This window comes from Echiichthys vipera (genome assembly GCF_963691815.1).
Source record: "Echiichthys vipera genome assembly, chromosome: 22".
NCBI lineage: Eukaryota > Metazoa > Chordata > Actinopteri > Perciformes > Trachinidae > Echiichthys > Echiichthys vipera.
This window is the reverse complement of record NC_139847.1, coordinates 9995905-10020545: the sequence shown is the minus strand read 5'-3', so window position 1 is coordinate 10020545 and position 24641 is coordinate 9995905. Positions and strand designations below refer to the sequence as shown.

Below are 24641 nucleotides of genomic sequence, written 5' to 3'. Positions count from 1 at the left end.
TAAGCTGTCTGCTTCACCACATTGCCACTTGGTCATAGTCTTCCCACTCGGTGACCCACATTACTCTCCCACATGTGCTGATGATTTATGTCATTAGACAACGTGTCAGTCGCTGTCAGCCCGTCTGAGAGTGTGTGGAGGTCGGAGTGTGTCGAAAGCTCAGGTGAGTGAAGTCAGGAAGAGGTGTGGTCACCGCAGAAACTGGGGAGAGGCGGAGACAGAGCTGCGAGCACAGGTACGAGACCACAGCCGCGCACCGAGTGACGCACAGAAACATGGAACATTAAAATAACATATTTATATATGTATATAGGCTACATGTTTGTAACCTGGCTGAATCCGTCAGATGGTGACTCATTCTGGAGGTGGTTCAGGATCCAGAGAAGAGTTGTGATTTGTGGGGGAAAGCTCTGGAGGTCGACGTCGCTGGAGGTTCTTAATGCCGACATGGATCACTGTTCTCGGGCTGTGTGTGATTAAGGAATAAGCTGTCAGCTACCGGGGAGTTACTTTGATAAACGGTGAGTATCAGAGGTAATATCACTTATATATATATGTGTGTGAGTGGGATTGTAGGGACACCGGAGTGAGGGGGAAATAGAAAGTTTTATGAACACATCAGGTTTCAAAAGTTTCTTAAACTGTAATTAAGAAAGGGATTAAGTTGTCCTATACCTTAGGCTACTTCATAACAATTGTAAGGTAAATGATATGCCTATTTTATGCTATTTTATTCTATTTTACTTCATTTAAGAGGTAAATATTGCACTTTTTACTCCTTATATTTATTTGACAGCTTTAGTTTAGTTTCTTTTCTGATCAGTTAATAAAATATGGTGCTTAATTATGCATTAAACCACCACCATTTATCGCCAACACCAGCTACAACATGAAAATGCTGCTTACACATATGACATATAATAACGTAACACTAGTGCTTGTCGTCTTTATACATAATACATGTGCATTTTGCTTCATAATAGTTCGGTACTTTCTCTTAAGTACGATTCTGAATGCACTATTTGACATTGTAGTGTACTTTGATTTGAGGAAAATACGCAAAGACTTGACTGTACATGAATAAACAAACACAGCATCTTGGTACATTTCTTTCGAGAGGCAAACTCTTCACCTTTTTTCCTCTGTCTGTGTTTTCTTGCATCACCAGTGTAAATAAATGCTCTCCCAACACAAGTGCAGTTGTACACTGGATAAGCAATGCTGCTGGTCGTTTGAAATCTCAAGGCAATGTCTTGTAAGATAAAAATAATTAAAATTAAAACAGTCCGGGCCAGTTCCACCAGTGACCGATGAAGCCACATTAAGCTATTAACTAAATAGTTGGCCACTTGGTCACACATGCCATTATGCTGAGAGGGTTTTTCAGTAGCTGGGCAGGTTAAAGATTGATCACTCTGTACATAGAGAGAATGATCACAGAGGTTTCTGTGTTTACAAACGTGCATCTTTTCCTTTGGAATTGGAGTGGGACCTGCCTACAATATGCCTCATGCTCACTTAAGTCGGGTACATATTAATTGGGAGTTGTCCCTGGGAAATAAATGCAAGCCCAGGCTAGTACCCTCTTGCACTTGCCTGTCTTTTCTGAGCATCAGTTGGCTTTGAGAATGAGCAGACTGACAATGTGGCTCTGCTGGTTGTTTCGCGTAGATGTAGATATATAATTTTTTTCCCAGGGGTAGCTGACAGGAGAATGCCGAACTCGTACCTGCTGGGCTGATAAGCAGTGGATTTATGGCTGCACAACCCTCGAGTAACGCTAAAAGAGAAGAAGTCAACAAAAGAAGAATTTGCTGAGTTTGATTTTTTTTTTTAGCAATAAGGAAGTTATGCAAACTTAACCGTCCTTGTTATTGCACCTGTGACTCAGGAAACTCCAATTCAGTGGCTTAATTATCAACAACAAAGTAGTTAATGCAAATAAGAATGGCAATAGTTGAGTTTACAGTGAAAATGAAGCTCCAGTCCGCCTTAAAAGAGCTGTGACGCTGCTCTTAACACTTCAGCAGTGACATAAATCCTGCGTGAACACAATCCTGTCCAACGGGTGCCCCTGAAAAACGCAGACAGTTAATGTTTCCGCCACATTCCCCTGCAGGATCGTCGCCTCAGAGGCTCAAATTGAGTCACGTCACTGTTACTGAACCTACTCGTTCATGCTTCTGAGGAATCCTTTATGCCTGTTTTTGTTTCCTGTCCCGTCATCCACCTGTTCCTCTCATTTCACTTCTTGTGTCATCTTTCACCACTTCTCTTATCTGATTCTTGTTTTCATTTGAGTACTGCCTGCCTTTCATGTTGTGTTGGTTATAAAAGCTGTAAGATAGAGTATAGTAAATATAATCAGCAGTGAGTAAATGAGATCATATTCCCTCTCGCAGGGCACCAACAAACAACTTTAAAAAGTTGGCACACGGCTTAAAGCTGAACAATCCCCCTCTGCCATCCCACACTAAGGGCTTTTTGTTAGGTCTCCATGGTAACCAAACAAGGCCCAAGTGGGAGCAATGCTCTTTAATGAGATGGGGAAGAGTCCGACAGCACTGGTTCGTAATTGTGTCTTTGGGTTTTGTCGTTGAGCCGCAGACTGGAAAACATGATTTTGAGTGATTAGTTTGTTCTAATTGTGAAGTTTTAATGAACAAAAACAAAGATCAAGGAGGTTTAATCTAAAGAATTTACATGTACTGAACAAAAACATACACTAAAGGCGTGTTGTAAAAACCTTTGACCCTGAAGGCAGGTCGGCCGGGTGATGCTGATGGACCAGGACACTCAGTGGTTGTACCAACTCCTGACTGACGTCCAGTTGGAGAAGTTCTACATGCGCGTCAGAGATGGCCTCAACATCACCCGCATCGAACACTTCAACTACGTCAAGGAGTCCGACCTGGAGCAGATAGGAATCAGTAAACCTGGTGAGCCTGATCGTCTCTTTTGATCATCCACGCTGGGTACAAATCAACACATTAGCTGTCCTCTCAGTGGCTGATGGTCAGCGCGAAACAAGGAAGGCTTTAAAATCCGTCTGCTACAAAAGCATTGTCTTCTGTTTACCCACAGTAGAGGGTTTGTCTTTTAAATGTCCTTTGGATTTACAGTATCGATGGATTAATGGTCCAAAAACAAATGTTTGAGAATGATCTTACCGCAGCATCCACGTACTTGTTTAAAGTCGTCTTAGTGTAAAAACGTACACATAGACTACTTTATTAATCCTACTCAAACGCAGAGATTAGATCAATTCCTTTTGTTTAGGTACATGGAGCATCACATCAATTTCACCTTGAGGATAAACAGTGAAGATTTAAAGTTGAGAGATTACTTTTCCATGTTGCTACCATGTATCTTGCTGTGTTGCTCTTTTGTTTATATAGAAAGACAGACAGACAGACAGACAGACAGACAGACAGACAGACAGACAGACAGACAGACAGACAAATAAATCTTAATTGCCCTAAGGGGAATTTGTCTTTACGTGCACATACAGACTCAGGAAATGATAGATAAAATGATAGACAAATAAAAACAGACATATAAAAAAGATTTAAAAAAAAACATTCAAAGCGCATAGTGCATACTTTAGGGTGGTTCTCTACGTGAATTCAACCTGTTATGTAACTGAATACTCCTTGGCACAAAAGATGTCAGGGATCTGTTAGTTTTTACATGAGGCGTTCACTAACGCAGACCCAAGGGGAGAGGGGAGTACTCAGGGGAGAGAGAGTGAAATGGATCATCCCGTATCCTCTATTTCCGTCAGTAATGTGTGTAATACTTTTCACCTCAGGCTCAGTTACTTTCCTGCACCTTGTTTGGTGCTGTAATACCACAAACCATAATATCAATTTTATTTACTATCACCTTTTAAAGCTATTCTTACATTTCTGGCATGTCTCAGTTATTTCCCTCCAAAGTCCCACCCGCCTCCCCCTGGCTGACCTCTAACAATCCCTCCTTCCCCGACACATGTGTTGAGATAGAAATGCTGCGTTCAAGAGAAAAATCCGGAGTTTCGGACCTCCAACTCGTCAAAGCGCACTGGAATGCCTGTCAAAGTGTTGAATATCGAATTTGGGGGGAGATCTACCTATCCCGAGTTCACTAGTAGGAGGCACTTTGCCGAGTTGGAGGTCTGAAACTTCTGACTTTCCACTTGAACGCAGCATTTCTATCTCAACACATGTGTCGGGGGAGGAGGGAGCGTCAGAGGTCAGCCAGGGGGAGCATTTTAAGATTACAAAAGAAAAGTGTAAAAATGCCAGAAAGGTAAGAATTGCTTTTAAGACAATTTTTGTGTAATGATGACTGAACAAATGTTGTGCTGATGAATACATGGGAGCAACTGTTAAGTTAAATCGTCATATACATAAAGGCTGTGATGAAACAGTTTTTTACAGATCATTTGGATATAATTATTTTTTTCTCTTCCAGCACAAAGAAGATTATGGGATGCCCTGAAACGCTACAAGACAACCTCACGAGCACGGCCAAAGGTCTGACACACGTTTCAACTTTGTCGCTGAGTCCATTTCTGTTATGTGACATGTAATCAGAGATGGCAGTCAGTAATACGTTTTTTTTATCCGTTTATTGTCACATGTAGATGGTCGTCAGTCGAGGTCCGGATGGAGGGGAGCAGGGTTGCGGAGGCGGCCTGGCTCAGGGTCAGGAGGGTGGGAGCCGGGCGCTTCCTAGTCTGATCCAGGACAACGAGCTGATTCTGGGAGAGAAGCTGGGCTCCGGGTCCTTTGGGGTGGTGAAGAGGGGAGAGTGGCACACGCCTACAGGGAGAGTGGTAAGAGACAGTTTTCAAGATTTCTTTCGATGTATTCGTCCTGTATAGATACAGTTTAACAGTCTAACATCCCCAAAACAATCAGCATGTACTATTGAGTAAATAGTACATTCAATTTTGATTGTTTTGATTGTGTACAAATCAAATACACTTATCCAAAGAAAAAGTGAGCTGCTTTAATTATACTTTGCTGCACATTATGGGATTTTAAAACCACAATGAAAACACAGAGTTAAACAGTCTTGCTATAGGTGCGTGTGTGTGCGTGTGTGTGTGTGTGTGCGTGCGTGCGCGTGTGCGCGTGTGCGCGTGTGCGTGTGTGTGTGTGCGTGCGTGTGTGTGCGTGTGTGTGTGTGTGTGTGTGTGTGTGTGTGTGTGTGTGTGTGTGTGTGTGTGTGTGTGTGTGTGTGTGTGTGTGTGTGTGTGTGTGTGTGTGTGTGTGTGTGTGTGTGTGTGTGTGTGTGTGTGTGTGTGTGTGTGTGTGTGTGTGTGTGTGTGTGTGTTGTACAATCCATAAAGAGGTCAAGAAATTGCAAGACAGAACTTAAAGCTGCTTTAATAAATGTGTTTATATTTACAACAGATCAAATGACAACGTTTGGATGGGTCGCTCGTTGTTACCAACCCACAGATAAATATCACCCGACATTGCCTGTTCCTCTCAGCGCAACAGAGCATTTTGGCCTCTTTCAGCTCATTGTTTTGGTTTCACTATCCATTTTGCTTTTGTTTACCCTCGCTCCTTTCATCAATAAAATCTCTCCAAACAGCAGACACACAGTTACAACGACCGTGTGAACACAGTGGAGACTTTAGCAGCTAAAAAGGAAGATATTTCCCTCGGGAGACTGGGCTTACATTCATCAGTTATTTCTTAAAGGTCCCATATTGTAAAAAGTGGCATTTCCATGTCTTTTCTGATTATAAAGCAGTTAGAAGTGCATGATATTACTGTGAAAGTATCAAAACCCTCAATCCACAGAGAAATGCAATCTGTATTCAGATACTGTGTCTTTAAAGGAACCGTCAGGACTTCTGTATACTTGTGATGTCACAGCTTTACATATAATACATAACTTTATAAAGGCAGAAAGTGCTGCTACTGTCATTCCGCAGCTGACAGAATGGCAGACGGGAAAAATAGCGCCTTTTCATTCCTATGGAAAGCTGCTCAGTGGCGCTGTCTCCCTTAAGGCTGCAGTCATTTGTGGTTCTTGTGAACGCGGTAGGACTTAGGATGTTCTCCTGCCTATTACTCGATTTTGGTAGGGTCTAAAATTATGCCCACATACATTTTTTAAATAGAGGGTCTGAAGATAATTATGAACCTTTTGATTGGTACCCAAAACATTTTTTCAGAGGTGATCTCCTCTTCCCCACATGTATGGGATTGAATGGGCGAATGTGCTTCCAGGTACAGGACCACCACTCAAACAGGCGAGTGCTGCAGTACTACGCTTAGCCGCTAAGCCCATGGTGGCATAGGAACTTGGGAAATCAGAGCAGACTGGGTTTTTACAGGAGGGGGTCTTAAAGAGACAGGCGCTAAAACGGAGCATTTCAGTCAGAGGGCAACTACAGGAATATTCAGACAGACAGGATCAGAAAAATAATGTGTTATTGGAACAATAAAGCATGTTAACATGTTCTAGTAGAAACCCAACACACAAGTATGAACCTGTAAATAATCATTACAGGTGACCTTTAAGTCAAGTGTAAGTTTACATCACATGATTCCTCCAGTCATACTTCTGGATGGGGATAGTGAAGGAAAACAAGTCAGCGCTTGCTTTCAGAGGGTTCTTTTGTCCCGTTGCACCCTATCTGGCAGTCCCGAACACTATCTTGTTTGGGACGCTTAACATGGCGCACCATCGTTTCAAAACAAAAGATGCTGGGGGGTTTAGAGGAAGGATAGGGACTCAGCCTGTGTATCTCGCTTTTCTCTCCTCTTAGTTGCCTGTAGCAGTAAAGTCACTGAGGAGCAGCATGTCCAGGCAGACGGACACACTTACAGACTTCCTCCAAGAGGTGACGATCATGCAGTCACTGGACCACCCCAACATCATCCGACTTTACGGCGTGGTGCTCACTCAGCCCCTCAAGATGGTGAGGTGTTTTTGTTGTCTTTTGATGTTTAAACATGATAATAAATTTGGATCTATTCAAACTCAGAGTGTGTTGACCTTTTTTTCCTTGCTCTAGGTAACAGAGCTGGCTCCCTTGGGCTCACTATATGACACCCTGCGCTCACGTCAGTATGAGTACCCTCTGGTCCGCCTCTGGCTCTTTGCTACCCAGATCGCGGCGGGGATGGACTACCTCGAGTCTAGGAGATACATCCACAGGGACCTGGCTGCAAGGAACGTCCTGCTCGCATCCAGGGAGATGGTGAAGATCGGTGACTTTGGCCTGATGAGAGGCCTGAGCCAAGAGAGGGACCACTATGTGATGTCAGCACACAGAAGGATCCCGTTTGCATGGTGAGGACTGTTGGGAAAAAACGTGAAATTCAATTATGGAGGAGGGGGAAAGATGTCCCTTATTACATCTTTCCTTGTGGTCCCTCCGCCTGTTTTTCCTGCAGGTGTGCTCCAGAGAGTCTTCGCGTCGGCTCTTTCTCCCATTCCTCAGATGTGTGGATGTTTGGCGTCACAATGTGGGAGATGTTTACCTACTGTGAGGAGCCCTGGTTCGGTCTGTCAGGCAGACAGGTACACGCTTGTCAGCTACATGTGAACGTTCACGCTGTTGGTGTTCACGGCAGTCGGCATATTTGCTCTCATGTCTGGAATGCGTGCCCACGCCCTGATGCCGTTTGCTTTTGTGATTTGCCCTGTGACTCACAGTTTTAGTGTCTATGACATTCACTCTCTCCAATCCAGATTTTGTGGCGTGTGGAGCGGGAGGGCGAGCGTCTGGAGAAACCTCCGGATTGTCCACAGGAACTTTACGCCGTCATGAGGAAGTGCTGGGCCTGCAATCCCGCGGAAAGACCCACCTTCGCCCAGCTCACCACAATGGTGGCAGAGGTGTGCAGCTGAATGTGAAGCTTTTAATGTCCCTGGTGATGAAATATCTTAGCCTCATCAGAAGAATCTGTTACTTAAAGGTCCCATATTATACTTATTATTATACTAGATCATGTTTACACGCTTTAATGTTCAAAAACACGTTATTTTTTTATCCTGTCTGCCTGAATATACCTGTATTCAGCCTCTGTCTGAAACGCTCTGTCTAGCGCCTGTCTCTTTAAAACCCCCTCTACTCTGATTGGTCAGTGTTTCAGGGTCTTCTGTATTTGAGAATGACTGAAACAGTACTATAGCTGCATTTTCTACCTATAGTTATATAGTATAGGTGTGACATCACGACTGTAAAGAAGTCCTGATATATAGCACCTCGACTTGCTTTATAATTTTTTAAAAAGTGGGACCTTTCAAATGTTAATGAAATGCATGTTGTTCTGTAAATCTTATTATTTTCCTCTTCTGTCTGCCTCTGCAGGCCAAACCAATGGAGGCGCAAGCAACAAGAGACTTTTCCGAACCCAGAAAACTTGCACTGTCGGCCAACGACCTTGTGACCGTCATAGACCATGGGTAGGTGAAAGAAAGGAGAGTGGGAATAAAAGAGTAAAGGGAAATCTTCAACCAACACAATGGGCCTTTGTTAAGTTGAAACAGGGGTTTAAATCGGCCTCTACAGTGCATTCCAGTCGTGATGTCATGGAGTCCTCGAACGCATTTGTGCTTTGTTTGTTTGAACAAGTCGAGCAGCTATGACACTGTCTTCAGTAGTTTCTTTACAGAATAGATCCATGGTCGAGAGGATATCTGTTGTGTCACTGTTGTGTGTCTTAATTTTGTGCTCTCTCCAAAGAATGTAAATGTAAAATTTATACTATGAGGTTAGTCTGTTGGTATCATTAATGCTCGTCATCACATAATTGGCTACAAAATAAAAAGAAATATGCACACACTGGTACAGATTGATCCGTAACTCAGATATTTCCATCCCAACCTTTTATATTTAGCATTTTTTAAATAAAACTATATAATATATTTAGGTTTTTTTAGCATTAGAGGTTCTTCAGCAAATGTAGCGGGTTCAGCTGTTTCATTACCTTTCTCGCTCTTTACAGACAGTAAAACAGTAAAGATAGTAAAGATAAGAGAAATAAAGAAAGTCTGGTAACACTACTCACTACCTTAGCTGCACCTTGTCAATAACCAGAGTTGCTGCATCTTGTCAGTAACCGGTGAGTTTCTATAAGTTAAAGCGAGACAATGTAACATTTAAAAGAAGAAATAACACAAAAACATCAAAAGTTTCACGGCTTTGGTCTCTAATTGACCTCTTCCCTCTCCCCTTGCAGACTGGAGCTGTGTGAGTGGAGAGGCCAGAACCAAAGGACTCTGACAGTCGGATGGTTTCCCGCAAGCCTCGCCGTGCCGCCGCTCCCTCCCACTGCCCCTGTCGGCAACCCCGGGCCCAACCCCGTGTCCTCCTCCGCTTACATCTCAACCCCACTGAAGGGCAGCCTGCTTCACACCAGCCATGGAGACATCAAACCCGAGCGCTCCTGGGGGACACCTGTGAACCTGGACGAGTCAGTGACACACACGCTTATTCAGTCCTCTCTGTGTTACTGAGGCTGTTACCTCATGTTTACCATCATTATTTGTGATAAACTGAAACCTGCACGGCCCAGGAATGATACTTTAAAACAGTGACTTGAAACACCTGCAGCTAAAAATACAACATCTAAAGACATTATTGGATGGGTATTGTCCCCTACTGCGCTGTGGTTTGGGCTTAGTTTTACCTGAGGTATTTTTTTTATTCTATTCTATTTGTACTGACATTCTCTGGAAAAATGACTGACATAGTGCATTCGGACAGGACTAAAACCTCTGGTAAAAATGACTTTCCCCCGCGTCCCCGGATTAAACCGAATCCCGTCTGAACGGGACGTAAGGCGAGAAACAGGCCCTGAGATACAAAGTTAATCTTTAACAGTATATAATGGTTTAGGGTGGGTGTTTCTTTTATTGCCTTCTGCTCATTTATTAACCTTACAGAATGCTACAAAGCACAGAAAAACAATTCATGGTTGCGATTTGTCCAAATTACATCTTCCCTATTTTTAAATTCTGTATATATACTATCATGTAGAAAACCTATAAACGTCCATCTCAGGTCCTTGAGTTTCATCACAGAATTCTTACAACAACAGTGCAGCACTGAACTTTGACCTGCTGTCAGTCAGTATAGTTTGTGAGCCGAGGCTGTCAGACTAATGTGTGTGCTGTTCTGACCTGTGCAGCAGTGGCAGCTGGAGGACGGGCCCCGCCAGGGAGAAGGAGGGCTCCAATCTGCAGAAAATGACAGGTAGGAACTGAAAATAAAGCAGCTGCAGAATGTATTGAGTTAAGCTGCAAGGTGCCTTTTCATATCAGGATAACGTTAACAACATGATTAAACCAGAGAATATCTGGGATTTGGATATGATATTGTACTTTATCTTTAATAGAGTTTTCTTGTCGTGAAAGCTACATTAAAATAAACAGTGGAGTCCATCACGTCCGTATTTCTAAACGATTTATTTATTGTCATTACATCCTCATTCAATCCTTCTTCTCAATCAGTCATTATGTGTAGGGCAGCTACCTTTAAAACAGGTTATCATAAAAAAACATACCAAACATTTTAAAATACAAAAACAATTAGAGACCAATGTTAGTGATGAGTTAGTACTTTTTTTAAGTAATGGAATTGATTTGAAAGCTATAATAACAATAATTGCAGAAAAACAAAGTGAAATGAAAACTAGATAAAAAAACAAAATAATAAAACAAAGAAAAAGACAATAATATTACATTACAATTTCATTTAGCTGACCTTTTTGTCCAAAGCGACTTCCACTAAGTGCATTCAACAACTAGGGTACAAACCAGAAGAGCAAGTTTAAATAGATTTCAAAGTTGTTGTAATAGTAATTTTAAAAAGAGATAAAAATCAAGTACATACGCTGGATAAATAGACTGAAAAAGGATAAATAAAGGAAATAAGAGGGATGAAAAAAATATAATAATATAACTTGAAATAAAAATCTAGTAATAAGCTCTATAGACCCTTTTTATCTGCGATTGTTCGTATGTTTTTCCCTCACTGCTCCAAATGTATCACGCAGTCTGGAGGGTCGTGCACTTAATGGTTTTAGACCCTAAAAATGTTTAACATATAGCTAATGAACCTATTCCACAGTATGTTTCTTCACACTTTCTACTTTAAAATGCTGTTTTTGTGCTGTTATTCGACATGAAGCTTCTTATCCATCCAGGGAGTAAATCCGTGTCTGTGTTCATTCATTCCCACGTGTCTGCCCTCTGGTGGCTTCATCAGGCTCCCAGCAGTGCCTATGTTGCTACTAACTTGTTGTAACATTTAATGGTGCATTTAAAAAAGCCTCCTCCTGTGTCTTCAGGTATGTCTCAGAGCCTGGAGTCAGTTTTGGGTGGACCCCGGCCTCGGGCTAACACAGTAGGGGCCATGAGAGTGGATCAGCATGGCAGACTCATGCCCCCTGTGATGGCAGCTAGTAGTGTGGTGATGCAGCAGGACCCACGCCGGTTCAGCGAGGCCAGTATCAACCCTCCTCCGCGGCCCCCGCCCCCCAACTTTAAGCGCTTGAACATGAAACCCCAGAGAAGGCCCACAATCCAGCCGGTGCCGGGCACCTCGTGGCCCCCACAGGTGGTCGTGGCCCCTCCAGCACAGCCTCAACCTCAACCCCAGTACCCACCTCAACCCCAGTACCCACCTCAGCAGGCAGTTGGAGGCTCCAACCTGGCTAAAATGAGCCACATGGCACGCTCAACCCCGCAGCTGGACGAGCCCACAGACACCAGAGAGAGAGATCGAGAGTGGGAACGAGTCCGAGATCGAGAAAGGTCGCCTCAAGTGCAACACACAAGAGACAGCCTTGCTGCACAGGTACGGCATTTATCACGGTTTTGATGTTTTTTCTGGATGAAAACTTTGTTCAGTGGATTAAATTACAAGCTTTTCCTCAGGTTATGGAGGCAGTTCATGGAGCGACCATTGAAGAAGTTCATACTGCACTTCAACGTAATGACTGGAACCCATTGAGAGCAGAACAACAACTCAAGGTCAGACCATGAAATGAAATGGAATAATGAGAAAAAGCACCTTATACCTATATCTACCTGTATATGTTCCAGAGTTTAGTTTCTCAAAGTGTCACGTAGACGCACGCAGGACATAAAAAGGCATTAAGACCAGATTTGAAAGAAACACAAAACAATATAGACAATATAGAGTGATAGTAGTAATAAATAAGTAAGATGTTAATAAATATATCCAGGTAAAATGATAAAATGCTGTCGCTAACGAGTTTTGATGATCCTGATTCGTATCTGTTTCAGGTGGAACAGCTGTACTCGCTGAGCCTCTGCTCCAGAGAGGACTGTGTGAGGATCCTCTCCAGGTACCAGTGGAACCTGCAGCTGGCCAGCCGCTACCTGATCCGATGGTCACGGGATGACAGGCCCGGCCCGGGCGAGAGGGAGCGGCCTCAAGTTAGCTCAGAAAGACGAGTCTGAAGTGATTCCGGGGCTTTATTAAGGCATCGATGGTTGACTTTTCCTAGCACTGGAATCTGCCCAATACAACTTTCACTGAACACCTTGATATGAGAACGAAAGGACGGTCCAGTGCTTATAAAAGTAGAAGAGTGAAGCTGTTTGAATGTAAAAAAGAATTTAGCAAAAATATGTTTTTTGTACTTTTAGACGGTATGTGCTTTTTGCAAATAGTTTTTGTAACTTCCTGAATTTGTATATATTGTATTAGAAATGATTGTTTATTGAATAAAATGATCTGGTCTTAATGGTCTGAGCTGCTGCATGATAATATGAGCAGTTGTGCAGTCTGTTAGAGCACATGTTACTCTCAGAAAGATTAAGTTTCTTATTGTATTACTGTATTTAAATTCAAAGCATCCCATTGGCCTGATCAAAGCGTCGTGGACTATTTCTCTTCGTAATTGGATGTGACTTAAAGGTCAACTATTCTTCTCATTTTCAGGTTCAAACTTGTATTTTGGGTTTCTACTAGAACATGTTTACATGCTTTAATGTTCAGAAACGCTCCGTATTAGCGCCTTACTCGTTAAGACCCCCTCCTGAAAAAGCCCAGTCTGCTCTGATTGGTCAGTGATTTAGGGTCTCTGCACCCCTCCTGCAGCCTGGGAATGACTAAGAGCATTTTATACCTAAAGATATCATAGTTGTGACATCACAACTGTACAGAATTCATGACTGCTCGTTTAAATTCAGTTTTCATTAAAGCAACTGAATCGTGACTGTTAGATTGTATATTATGGGATGTCAATTGACATTTGAGTTATCTCCCAGGAGTATTGTGGCACAAATGGATGTACAGACATCCATAAGTACTATGCTTGTAATCCCCCCTTTTCCCCAGAGGGTGGAGCAGTTTGTTATTCAATGTGACCAGGGAGGAGAGGGATGGCCTCCTATACCCAAATCCTCTGAAGTAGGGCATGGGTAAAAGCTTTTGATAAAGAAACGCTGATATTGTCACCAATAAAGGGCAGGTTGTGTTGAGAAGTTACCCAGTAACTAAAGTGGAGCAGAGTTCCAGTGGAAGTGGACTTTGGCTGATGTTGTTCCAGAGAATGAGAGACAGGATTTCCCTCTGAAGCAAGGATCATTTTTTTCCAAGTGAAACCAGATGTCCCACATTTAGACTTTCCGAGGGACTTCCCATAACTTCTCTGACCAATCAGTACAGCAGAAGAACACAAAACAACACTATAACGACGGCTTAATATGGCATTTGTTTTATTTCTGAAGTACAGGGTTATTTTGTTTCTGTAAAAAATGTCATTCACAATCACAAGAGACATCAAAATGGTATAAATGTTGATACATGCAGGAATCTGCCTGCTGCAGCTATAACTGATTTTTAAATGTAAGTGCTGCAGATGAACATCAAACTGACACAATGCACAAATAATGTACAGTATATATATATGACACATTTAGTTACTGACAGTGTAAGAGAGCTGCATTTGAGAGCACTAGTGGCAACAGAGCCTCACAGGAGGCACACCCATGTTCTCTCACGAGAACGATGAAAACAAGAACGATTGTTAAGTGCAGAGCAGTGAGTTCCATTGAACAGCAATAGGAAACATTAACCTGCCATTTTTTTTATTGATGCACAGCGAACAGACTTCACACAACAAGTTAACATTCAGGTCTCTTTCTGAACAACTACAGAAAACCCACTAGTTTTCTTAAACCTACCACTGACGGGGGTTTTCCAACCACTGTGGGGTCAGAAAAACGTTCACTGACATTGACTTCTGCTTTCGGATTTCTTTCTATTCCTCCTTTACTCAGGTTTCTCCGCCTCTTAACCCTAAGCAACACACTCTTTGTCTCTCCAGTATCATGACACTGACACATGTTCAAAGGCAGTGGTATCTGGAGGAATCAAAGGGCGAGGTTTGGCAGTGGCACCAGCCTCCAAGGCGACCACTAAACCACAGAGGGAGCATGAGGGCAGTGACACTTTAGCCTATGCTACAGTGTTGTTACATCATTAATCACTTAGAAAGGCAGCTGAGAGGTAGAGAAAGAGCACTTTGGTAAATACTGCTAGCATGTGTCAACTCGACTAAAAGGTGTTTACACAACAACCACTTCCCTATATAAGCTCAATAATGACAGCGTGTTTACTATGTTGAAAGTTCAGGTTTTATATAAAGCGTTTACATTTATTGTAGCCACACAGCAGTGCTTTGAGCTAATTGCTAATGACTGTATGCTCACCATGACAATGTTAACATTCAGCTGTTGAGCAGGTTTAACTTTAAACATCTTAGTATAGCTTGTTGATATGCTAATGTTTGCTAACACAAAGTATCTGCTAACATAGCTAAAAATACAAAGTGCTAGTCGCTCTGTGCGGCTGTTTAGGCACAGCAGTGTTTTGAGCTAAATGCTAATGTCAGCATGCTAAATTGCTCACAATGACAATGCTAACATTCAGCTGCTCAACAGGTATAATGTTCACCATCTTAGTTTAGCGTGTTCGCATGCTAACATTTGCTAATTAGTACAAAACACAAAGTATCTGCTAACTGCTAGCATGGCTAAAAATACAGGACAATGAATACAGCGACTACATCGACAGTATTGCACTTACACTAAACCTATGAAATCTAAGTGTGATTATAAAATACAAACATACGGCATAAATATGAAATGTTACTGCCAGTGTAGCATAACGCACATTTAAACATGTATATGTTCCCACTCTCATTTCTATGTGTGGGCACTGAAAAAGACATTGAGTTGGGACTATAAGATTGGATTTCTTTGGCTGGTATTAAATCACGGTACGTTCATTCACTTGGATAAGACAACTGTATGGAGTGTAAAGAACCCTGGTAACACGGCAGCTAGTTTCAGTCACTTTGGGTTGAGTAGGATGGACTTAAAAAACAATCATTAGAAGGCATCTGGAATCACATGTTTTTTGGTCTGTGTGTATAAAATTAACCTCGGATAGGCACCATTATGGCTGGAATCTGGTGAATGAAGGATTTAATAAACAAAAGTACATGAACAGAGAATGCATATCTGGCACTTGCTTGTTTTCCTCTGTTATGAAAACACCGAGCTGCGCTGGTTGGCCTCCCCGACCTTCTCGAAGAACATGAAATCCTGCAAAGCGACAACAAAGGCATAAATTAATTCATCACCTGATAAGCCGGATGCAGCAAAGAAAATGTAAATGGTGTTTTTAAAAGTGGAAAAAACTAGGAATAGTCTCACAATGAGGAAGCAGGCTCCCATGAGCACAGCTTTCATCTTCACGTCCAAGTCCAGCGGGAACTGGATGCCAAAGTTGTCCGTGTCTGTGAAGACTTCCTTCAAAAGGCCACTCCACTGCTTGCTGATGCGACCGATGGGCTTGCTACTGTCTGTGCTCTTCAGCTGCAGAGCAAGAACCGCAACAACGTATAAGAAGGTTTATCAAGTATACTATAATGCAATGTTGTCATGTTGAGGTGCTTCCAAAAAATGCCAACTTTGGACTGGAACTGGTTTTTAAAGAAATAGTTTGACATTTTGGGGAAAGACACAACAATCCTCTGACCCCACCTCAAAGTTGACGTCCCCACAGCAGTTGCAAGCAAAGCAGGGCCCCTCCAGTTTCATCACAGTCTCCTTGTTTGGTCCCTGGATGGAAAATTTCGGCAGGCAAGGGTGCCAGTCCTGTTTGACGTAGCCTACGGTGGTGCCCGGCGGTGCCTGGACCTCCATCTGTGGGTCAGAAACATAATTACAGACACAAATTAAAAAAGCTATCCCAGAGAGCTAACGCTAACAGCTATAAATATAACATCATGGGGTTAGCGTGCCAAACATGTCACACGGGACATCAGGATTGATAATTGAACCTCTGACTACTTCATTGTGGCACCACATAACAACGGTAATACATCTCACATGGCTCCTGTCTGGCCAGTAAACAGAACCGCAGTGTGAGATTGTAGCAGCTTGGGTTCGGGCCAATGGGAACGTACTTTAGTCGGATCGCCAACAATGTGATTAAACAGAGAGAACGGTCTCAGAGGTGGAAGGATGGCAGAGGATCGGGGGAGTCTAGGAGATAGTCTGAAGAGACAAAGAGCCATTCATGGTCTTAACAAACCCCTGTCTGAGCAGACTGGTGCACAAAGACACCGATGCGCCACTCAGCAATTCAACAGTAACTCAAGGCGAAGGGAGGAAAGACACAAGTCTCTAAATATGAGCCACTGAGAGCTGTAAGGCTGCAGGTTTTTATGATTATAGGGCTCGACTGGTTACCAGACTAGCATCAAAATATGGCTTTTTTTCACCTTATTTTGAGTAACTAAGATATTATGAAGTTATACGTCAGCCGAATAATGAAAATGTACAAATGTCCTTTTTGTTTTTCATTCAGGTTTCTCTGGTTCTCTGTCAGTTAAATAAATTTGCACATTAGTTTGCGATGTTGACGGGTTAGTTGACCTTTTCACCCCACAGTCAAACAACTTTATTTGCTTAGCTGTTGTCTCTAAACAGATTCTTGTGCAAACACGATTAAACGCACCAACGCACGTGCAGCTTTGGTATGTTCAGTCGTCTGGTTCAAATTCTGAATAACAACATTATATATCAATGGTGCAACAAATATACACTATTTATGTTGTGCTGCTTGCTGTTCCTATTGTTAAAATGTTCAAATTGGATACCCATTGTTGCCAACAAAAGGCCAAGACTGGTTGCTAATTTCTCAGAATCATTGTAAATGGCAACATGGCAACTGTTACTGTCATGCCATACACATTTAAAAGTTTACAATATAATTATATTTACAAGTTTAGTCCGATATACTCAAACCGAATTACACCATAACTTTTTTTTCATTAAATTTTCATTTCAATTTCGTCTCCAACACACACAAACACAGAAACAGCGCTGTTGCACTCAGTGTTGATTGCATGCATTTTAATCTGGGCTCATTTCACATTAAAAAACTGCAACTTTATGCCTTATTTACTATTTTTCTATAGTGCCTCCACAATGTTGTAAACTTCCTGATGTTAGAGGATGACCCTGTTACACAGCACGTCAACAGTTTTCATAGGAACTATTTGTTTAGTAAAGAATAGTTGTTTAATAGTTCAAACTAATTACCCAGCGTAACCGGGACATTGTTTCTGGAAAGACACGCTGGACTTTTAAAATCTGACAAATAAGCTAAACTATGAATCAACTCATTTAGCAGGTAATAGTCCATTCCTCTCCATCATTAATGGTTAAATATTAACAATATGAATAATGGAACATGCTATCAGTGTTCATCCATAAGCACAGTGAGTACATCCATAAGCAATTTAGAGCTGAATGAACTATTGAACTGGTACAATATTGGTGTTGTAAATCAATCTAATATGGGGCTATTAAAAAAACACACACACACACACACACACACACACACACACCTCTTGCAGGCAGCAGGGACACCAGCAGGAGACGCAGCGGAAAGGCCGTATGAGACGGATGACCTCCCTGTCCATGTTGTCCTTTATCTTCATGTCGAAGCTGCGCAGCGAGCCGCAGCAGTTCCTGGTGCAGCAGTCGTTCTTCTCTTTGGCCTTGTAGATCTTCTGGCCCAGACTGTTCTTTATCTCGTACTGGTTGTTTGTCTCAAACCCGATGAATGCTGGGCGGGAGAAGGGAAAACAGGTGGAAACGGTGAATAACAAAAGCGTAGATAAGCAAAGAATTCCAAAGTCATTTTATCATTATGATTTACAGTATATTGTGAAGTTTATAGCTCGCAGGAGCAGCGGAAACAGACAGCTGCTGGTTATTTGCTGCTTATAAATGACTCGATGAACAAGTCACATGTCGTACCTTCAAGGAGTTCAACTTTTTGATGGATCAGGATCTGGTCAATCTAAAAACACGAGAGGAAAAGTTCATCACAGCACAATATGTCCATCTAAAAGTCTTATTCTCTCTCTCTCACACACACACACACACACACACACACACACACACACACAAACACACACACACACAGAAGCAAAGTCACACACTATTTGCCTTGTTTGCATTGCAAAGCAACTTGCTCAATGACAGTCCCTTTAATATGTACGCATAAATACGCCAGAGTTCCTGTTTTAAGAGAGAACCATGTTGAATGTGATCTGAACAAGTTAAAAGGCGGTGATGACTAAGTGGGTAAACGTAATTGGCTTTTTCTGACGCAAAGCAGACTGGCATTGAATTCATCACAGTAACAAGAGTAAATGTAGTTACATGAGTCTTATATATTCTATGACTATTTTCAGACGTGACGTTTTATTTCACATGTAAAGTGCAGTAGTAGGGTGTTACACCTGATGATGGGTGTTCGATCTAAATCATAGCTTGTTATCTAATTTCCATGAGTCAAGCCGCGCGCACATGAACAGGGAAGGAACAAATTCCACAACTGAAGGAGTGGCGCATGAATAATCCATTTTAGCTCAAGATAAAGACACTTGAATATGAATTACTTTAAACGGGTAGGACAGCACGACCCTGACCGCAGGTCTTTCTTTGCTTTCTCTATCCTACCTGAGTGAGGTACTCGAGCCCCGGTGGGACCCCGACAGGGGCCTGGGAGAACCCTCCCGCAGGGGCACCGTACTCCGGGCCTGGAACTGGGCCTGGGCCGACCGCACCAGGCTGATACATGACAGGAGGTTGGCCTTGATTGTAGTCCATGTTGAAGCCCGGTGCAGGGGCTTGACCGGGGTCTCCGTACCCGCCCTGAGGAACTGGATAAGGAGCTACAGAGTGGCCGCCGTGCTGGGGCATGGGGTAGGGAGCGTTGTTGTAAGGATCCGGGTAACCTGGAAAACAGTCAACTACATCAGCAATTCATTTTAACCCTGAAACATTAACCAAATTTAATATAATACATTAAAAACCCCAAGTACTAAAAAGCTGCTTCCTGATCAGATGTCTCGGCCAAGTACAGGCTCCAAGCTCTTACCTTCGGACAAGACAGGAAATAAAAGAATGCAGAAGCAAACACTCAGGTCATCGTTGCCACAGAGGAAGCCGTGATCTGTGTTCGCTGGTTGATAACAGCCGCTCTACGCTCGTAAGTGTGTGAGAGAGCGCGTGTGTTTACCGTGGATCATCCTGCTTTTCACTGCCGGGGCAGCAGAGCCAATAAGCTACTTATTACTGAAACCACAGAGGAGATAAGGGGCACTTTTACAGCCAATAGCTATACAGTCATTGCCCTGGTGGTTTTTCACTTGTTGTTGCCGTCACACTTACATCTTAAACGCTCTCTTAAAATGATGTTTTTAAAACGGCACAATCCCCTGATAACAGTGTTTATTTGGCCGTGAATTCAACAGCTGCAGACTCTTCTCTGACCAGAGCAAACTGGACTCATTAGTGAGGTTTTCACCGGGCAGTTTACAGCAGTGGCTTCAGTTTCAGCGGTAAAAAGAAAGTCTTTATAAAAACAGGTAGGTAGATAGATAAACTGTATTGATCCCAAAGGAAATTCAGTTTTTCTGCTGTTCCATTTCCCTCTTTTTTTATTGTTTTCTGCTTGTTTGTCTGTTTGAAGTGCAATTTTGCCATATTATGCTTATTTTTAGTAATGTTACATCCTGTCTGTCTGAATACACCTGTATACCTGTATTCACCCTCTGTCTGAAACGCTCCGTTTTAGCGCCTGTCTCTTTAAGACCCCCTCCTCAAAAAGCCCAGTCTGCTCTGATTGGTCAGCGTTTAAGGGTTTTTCCCAGTATTTATACATAACCTCCACCTGCTCTATAATAATAAAAAAAGCTAATTTAAGACTTGGCTAGGTTCAAGAGAGTCTAAAGAAATTCAAGAGTACTGAATTACTCACAATCCTTCACACATAGTTAAAAAAGAGCCACAAATAATATGTGGATCACAGAGAAAAGAGCTTTAATTGAAATCTAAAGGAAGCGGTTGCAACACAGAAATGCATGAGAACGCCTGTGTAATAAAGTGGAACCCTGACTGTCATGTGTTCACTTACTAACAGATTTCTCTCAGCAACAGTAATCCTTCTTCTTCCTCTTTCTCACTGCCAGATGCATCAACTACATTTTAGATCAACCAAGAACATGCACAGGATTGCTCACTTTCACAAATCTTCTGATGTCTTGATTGTGTATGTTTCAACTATTAGGCTGACAAACTGCTGACACAGTCATTGTCTTTTTAACAATGTGCAAAAAGTTAATATTTACCAGCTCTGACAGCGATGCTGGTATTGTTTTCACCTCATGAGTCAGTGTGTGTGTGTGTGTGTGTGTGTGTGTGTGGGTGTGTGTGTGTGTGTGTGTCGTCATGACAAAATGTGGCCCTGGAGACACCTACTGTACCTGGAACTGCACAGATGCAGTATTATGTGAAGTGTTTATAGTGTTGGAAAGTAACTAAGTACATTTACTCAAGTACTGCACTTAGTGACACTTTTAAAAGTACTTGAGAAACTCCACTTTATACTTCTACCCCACTACATTTCAGACGAAATATTGTACTTTCATTACATTTATTTGGTAACTTTAGTTACTTTACAGATTAAGATTATTAATACTAATTAAATTTATGTATTAATATATGCATTGTTATAGATTAAGTGGGACAGCAGTATATAAAGTAAAATTAAAATGATATTAACATTAATCTGTCAATAATTATAATCTGATAATACAATATTCTGAAATGGACCACTCTGCATTACCACTTACCATTACTACAGTGTAGTGATACTACTTATCGTTTTAACTTTTTGTACTTTAAGTACATATTGATGCTGATACTTTTGTACTTTTACATTTTATTTTGAACATTTTGACCTCAGCACTTGTCACTACAGTGTGGTATTACGACTTTTACTGAAGTAAAAGCTCTGAGTTCTTCTTACACCACTGGCGGTAGTGTTTAAAATTAACGCCAAGTTCGAAAAAAGGATCATCTTGTCTCATCTATAACCAATTAGTGACTTTTCAGGCAAACGTGCCCGACATTCACAGGTTCCAGCTCCTCGTAATCTTCTGCTTTTCTGCTGTTTTATATCACTGTAAACTGATGAGACGTCTGGGATACGAACTTTAGTTTGGACAAAACAAGAATTGTGTATTCTCTCTGTGGGCTTGTTTTCTGTGGGTGGGTGTTTTTTTTTCTTCTTGTATTTAATTCACCACATGGTTTGGTACGGATGTAATTCATTTTAGAGTGCAATAATTACATCTGTACAAGTGAAATGTTTATTCCAGTGCAAAGTTACGCTGGATTGATTTAATTTATCTTTTATACTTTTATCCACTTTACTATCTTTATACCTTTACTGCACTGATCAGGAGTAGAGTTCCTCACACTAAAGGTTTCCTTTGTGTATCCCTCTGCACAGGTCACTTGTCATTTGTGACTCATTAGTGTTGGGTTAAAGAGGTGTGCCATGTACTGGTGTCAAATGTGTTTAATATCTGCCCAAACTGGTTTCTGTGGGCATGGCAGGACAGTCCAACAGCCAAACAGTTTTCAGAGGTCATTGCACCATTTCACAGTGAGAGTCTTCCTCCCTTAAGGTTATGAAGAGCGATGGCTTACACTTTTAAAGCTGAACCGCTGTTGTTAAACCTCAAAACACACATGGATTACAGTTAGACAGTATTTTAATCAAGCCCCTGACGTCAGAGAGAGGACTTGAGTAATGTGCGCCGTGATCTTTGAGGGCTTGCTGTTGCCCCACCTCTTTCCACATTCCTTTCTCTAACTCGCAGGAAACAAAACCCAAAAATTTGAACCAGAATAAGCAAGAAGGCACACACACACACACAAGCAAACATGCCCGCACAACGGTGCCCTTCACCTCCTGAACGGCTCTTTTCATTCAGAGGGAGGAGTACCAACTGACAAAATCAGAAATGTGTTTTCTCAAGGTTCATGTCAGAGTTTCTTTCAGATTTCACGACCTCGAGGAGGAGAGTATTTCTCAAGGACACTGAAGGAATCTGGGGGTTAGACAGAGCGTCTGTTCCCTTCACAGTGATGCTCAGTGAACAGGAATGTGTAATGGAAACTTTTTAAGATGCAAGAGCCTCATCAATTCAACAATAGGTGTTAGAGCAATCAGGTTTGCAAAGTGAAAAGCTCTTAAATCTGTCTGAAAGTCAAACTACAGATGAAAAATCTGAAAGAGATCGTAGTAGATAGTAGTTTTTTCCCGTTATTTCTAGCTAGAAAGTTGTGTTGAGCTGCTTACCAGGAGCAGACATGGTCGAGGAGCTGGATCAGACTTTTCTAGGCGGTAAAAGGCGGTCGCACTTCCCCCTCGACTCCCAGGGTCTGTGTGGGAAACTGGAGGAATGAAAGGGGGACAGGGGAGGGGGGAGGTTGCACAGAAACAGAAGGGGAGGAAAAGAGTCAAACAGACATTTAAGTGACTTCTATTATCAATGATATTATTAATGATGTATCACCACACCACAGTGGTTTAATAAGTGCAATCATGACAAAGTCCATTAGTTCAGTATGTCCTTTGTGCAATGGCTGGAAACTAAAAGTGCAGTCCAAAGCTCTTGTTTTTAATGCAACATGTTTGAGATCTAATGGGAATGAAAGTGAAAAAGGGTGTGGTATGTTTTTAGCAGAAAGGAGGGGGTCATTTACTTTCCCACTGGACCCTCTGCTGCTCTTCATAGATTACGAAAAGTATAAGCCGGAGTCAAATTCTCTGTATGTCCAACATACTTAGCAATAAACCTGATTCTGATTCTGATTCTGATTACTGTTAGAAATGACTAAATAGAGCTGGATGTGCGCTTAAGATAAGACTGAAACACAACAAATCCATCAGAAGGTCATCAGGTGTACACCTACCGGGTATACATATATATATATATATATATATATATATATATATATATATATATATATATATATATATATATTTATGCCACCCACACACACACACACACACACACACACCCTCACACACACACACGGTCTGGTAAAAGCCTGATAACAGCCTGTAATCCTTGCCAAGACAAAAACAAACAAACATGTAAATAACGCAGAAATCTCACGTTTCCGGCAGCTGGTTCCTTCTCTGTGTCAGCTATAAAAATGAAATGAAAACAAATGTATCGAAAGTAAAAAAAACAAATCCCTCCTGCACGGAGCCGAGGAGTCTATCGTCTTCTTTCCAACCTGTTTCTCGTCACTAAGCTGTTGCGGTCACTCCTCCCTCCCTCGGTGCTCTCGCCTTCTCCTCCCCTCCCACATCCCTTTATTAAAGCTTCCGTGTACCGTCGCAGCTAAGTATGTTCATGCTGTTCCAGGAGAAAAAAATTTAGTTTTTTATCTATTTTTGTTGAAAGAGTTTGTGCTTGTTGTCGCGTCGTGTCTGCTGTCACACATGAGGAGGAACTGCGTCACGGGAACATGTTTGGATCATGCAGCAGCAGCAGCGGCAGCGGCACAGGAGGGGGCGGGGCTGCCAAACACGGTGGTGATGACGACGACAACCACCAGATGGCGCCAATGTGTAAGGAGTGACAGGCACCGCTTTTTATTTATTTCATACAATTTTAAAATGCAAACTTAGAGGGGGAAAAATCCCCAAGATATATATGTGTGTGCGTTGAATTTAAAAACAATAGACGCCATAGAGAAGAATAGATTAAATTGAATTAGTAATAGTATTGACAACAATAAGAGAAGGAAAAGGAGACAAAGCTAAAGGCAAAGAGCAACGCTAGAGGGGGATAAAGTTTTAAGCAAACACCTTTAGGGGCAGTAAAAGCTGTTACAGTTGTAGGATGCAGAATCTTTATTAAAAGCTATATATATATATATATATATATATGTATATATATATATATATATATATATATATATATATATATATATATATATATATATATACATATATATATATATATTTATAAATAATACAGAATGACAGCATTGCTTTTCCATAAAAAAACAATGTAGTCTTGATTAATATTTTAATAGTTTTTAAGGGTATGTCAATGACTTTCTGTCACGTTCTGTTTACATTGTAGCAGCCAATAGTTGGGCATTGCGGGTTGCCAGGGTTGTCTGTTGTTGGGTGCAGCTACTGTAGGCTGGCACTAGGTGAAATGGAGTTTGCCAATCCTGCAGCT

At 41.8% G+C, this 24641-nt stretch overlaps 2 protein-coding genes across 5 annotated transcripts; one reads left to right on the top strand and one right to left on the bottom strand.

Moving 5' to 3' along the window:
• The first annotated feature begins 216 nt into the window (after window positions 1-216).
• On the top strand, window positions 217-12738 carry tnk1 (tyrosine kinase, non-receptor, 1). Of its 4 annotated transcripts, XM_083936784.1 has the most exons (15): window positions 217-235; window positions 314-521; window positions 2761-2939; window positions 4456-4517; window positions 4628-4819; window positions 6776-6928; window positions 7025-7302; window positions 7407-7533; window positions 7705-7851; window positions 8327-8421; window positions 9198-9431; window positions 10149-10213; window positions 11310-11818; window positions 11899-11994; window positions 12271-12738. In XM_083936784.1, exons 3-15 carry the CDS (start codon window positions 2777-2779, stop codon window positions 12445-12447), a joined length of 2298 nt encoding a protein of 765 aa, XP_083792910.1. In that variant the 5' UTR covers window positions 217-235; window positions 314-521; window positions 2761-2776; the 3' UTR covers window positions 12448-12738. The 4 variants fall into 4 exon arrangements, with proteins under 4 accessions (XP_083792910.1, XP_083792911.1, XP_083792909.1 ...); XM_083936785.1 differs by lacking the exon at window positions 217-235 and having other exon boundaries at window positions 257-521; window positions 2765-2939; XM_083936783.1 differs by lacking the exon at window positions 217-235 and having other exon boundaries at window positions 257-521.
• Window positions 12739-13705: 967 nt separating this feature from the next.
• On the bottom strand, window positions 13706-23763 carry LOC310963853 (phospholipid scramblase 2-like). The gene is made up of 8 exons (XM_083936798.1): window positions 23559-23763; window positions 22736-22830; window positions 19042-19319; window positions 18334-18376; window positions 17919-18139; window positions 16045-16206; window positions 15715-15876; window positions 13706-15603 (listed from the first exon to the last, which is right to left on the bottom strand). Exons 2-8 carry the CDS (start codon window positions 22746-22748, stop codon window positions 15544-15546), a joined length of 939 nt encoding a protein of 312 aa, XP_083792924.1. The 5' UTR covers window positions 22749-22830; window positions 23559-23763; the 3' UTR covers window positions 13706-15543.
• Between the last annotated feature and the right edge of the window lie 878 nt (window positions 23764-24641).

What these genes read in the sequence shown, in the direction of transcription:
- tnk1 (XM_083936784.1), top strand. Translation starts at nt 2,777, where the DNA reads ATGCTGATGGACCAGGACACTCAGTGGTTGTACCAACTCCTGACTGAC. An exon ending in TCACTCAGCCCCTCAAGATG is followed by an intron (nt 6,929 to 7,024) that starts GTGAGGTGTTTT and finishes TCCTTGCTCTAG; the next exon opens with GTAACAGAGCTGGCTCCCTT. An exon ending in TCGGTCTGTCAGGCAGACAG is followed by an intron (nt 7,534 to 7,704) that starts GTACACGCTTGT and finishes TCTCCAATCCAG; the next exon opens with ATTTTGTGGCGTGTGGAGCG.
- LOC310963853 (XM_083936798.1), bottom strand. An exon ending in GTGGGGACGTCAACTTTGAG is followed by an intron (nt 15,877 to 16,044) that starts GTGGGGTCAGAG and finishes CTTGCTCTGCAG; the next exon opens with CTGAAGAGCACAGACAGTAG. An exon ending in TGGGAGCCTGCTTCCTCATT is followed by an intron (nt 15,604 to 15,714) that starts GTGAGACTATTC and finishes GTCGCTTTGCAG; the next exon opens with GATTTCATGTTCTTCGAGAA.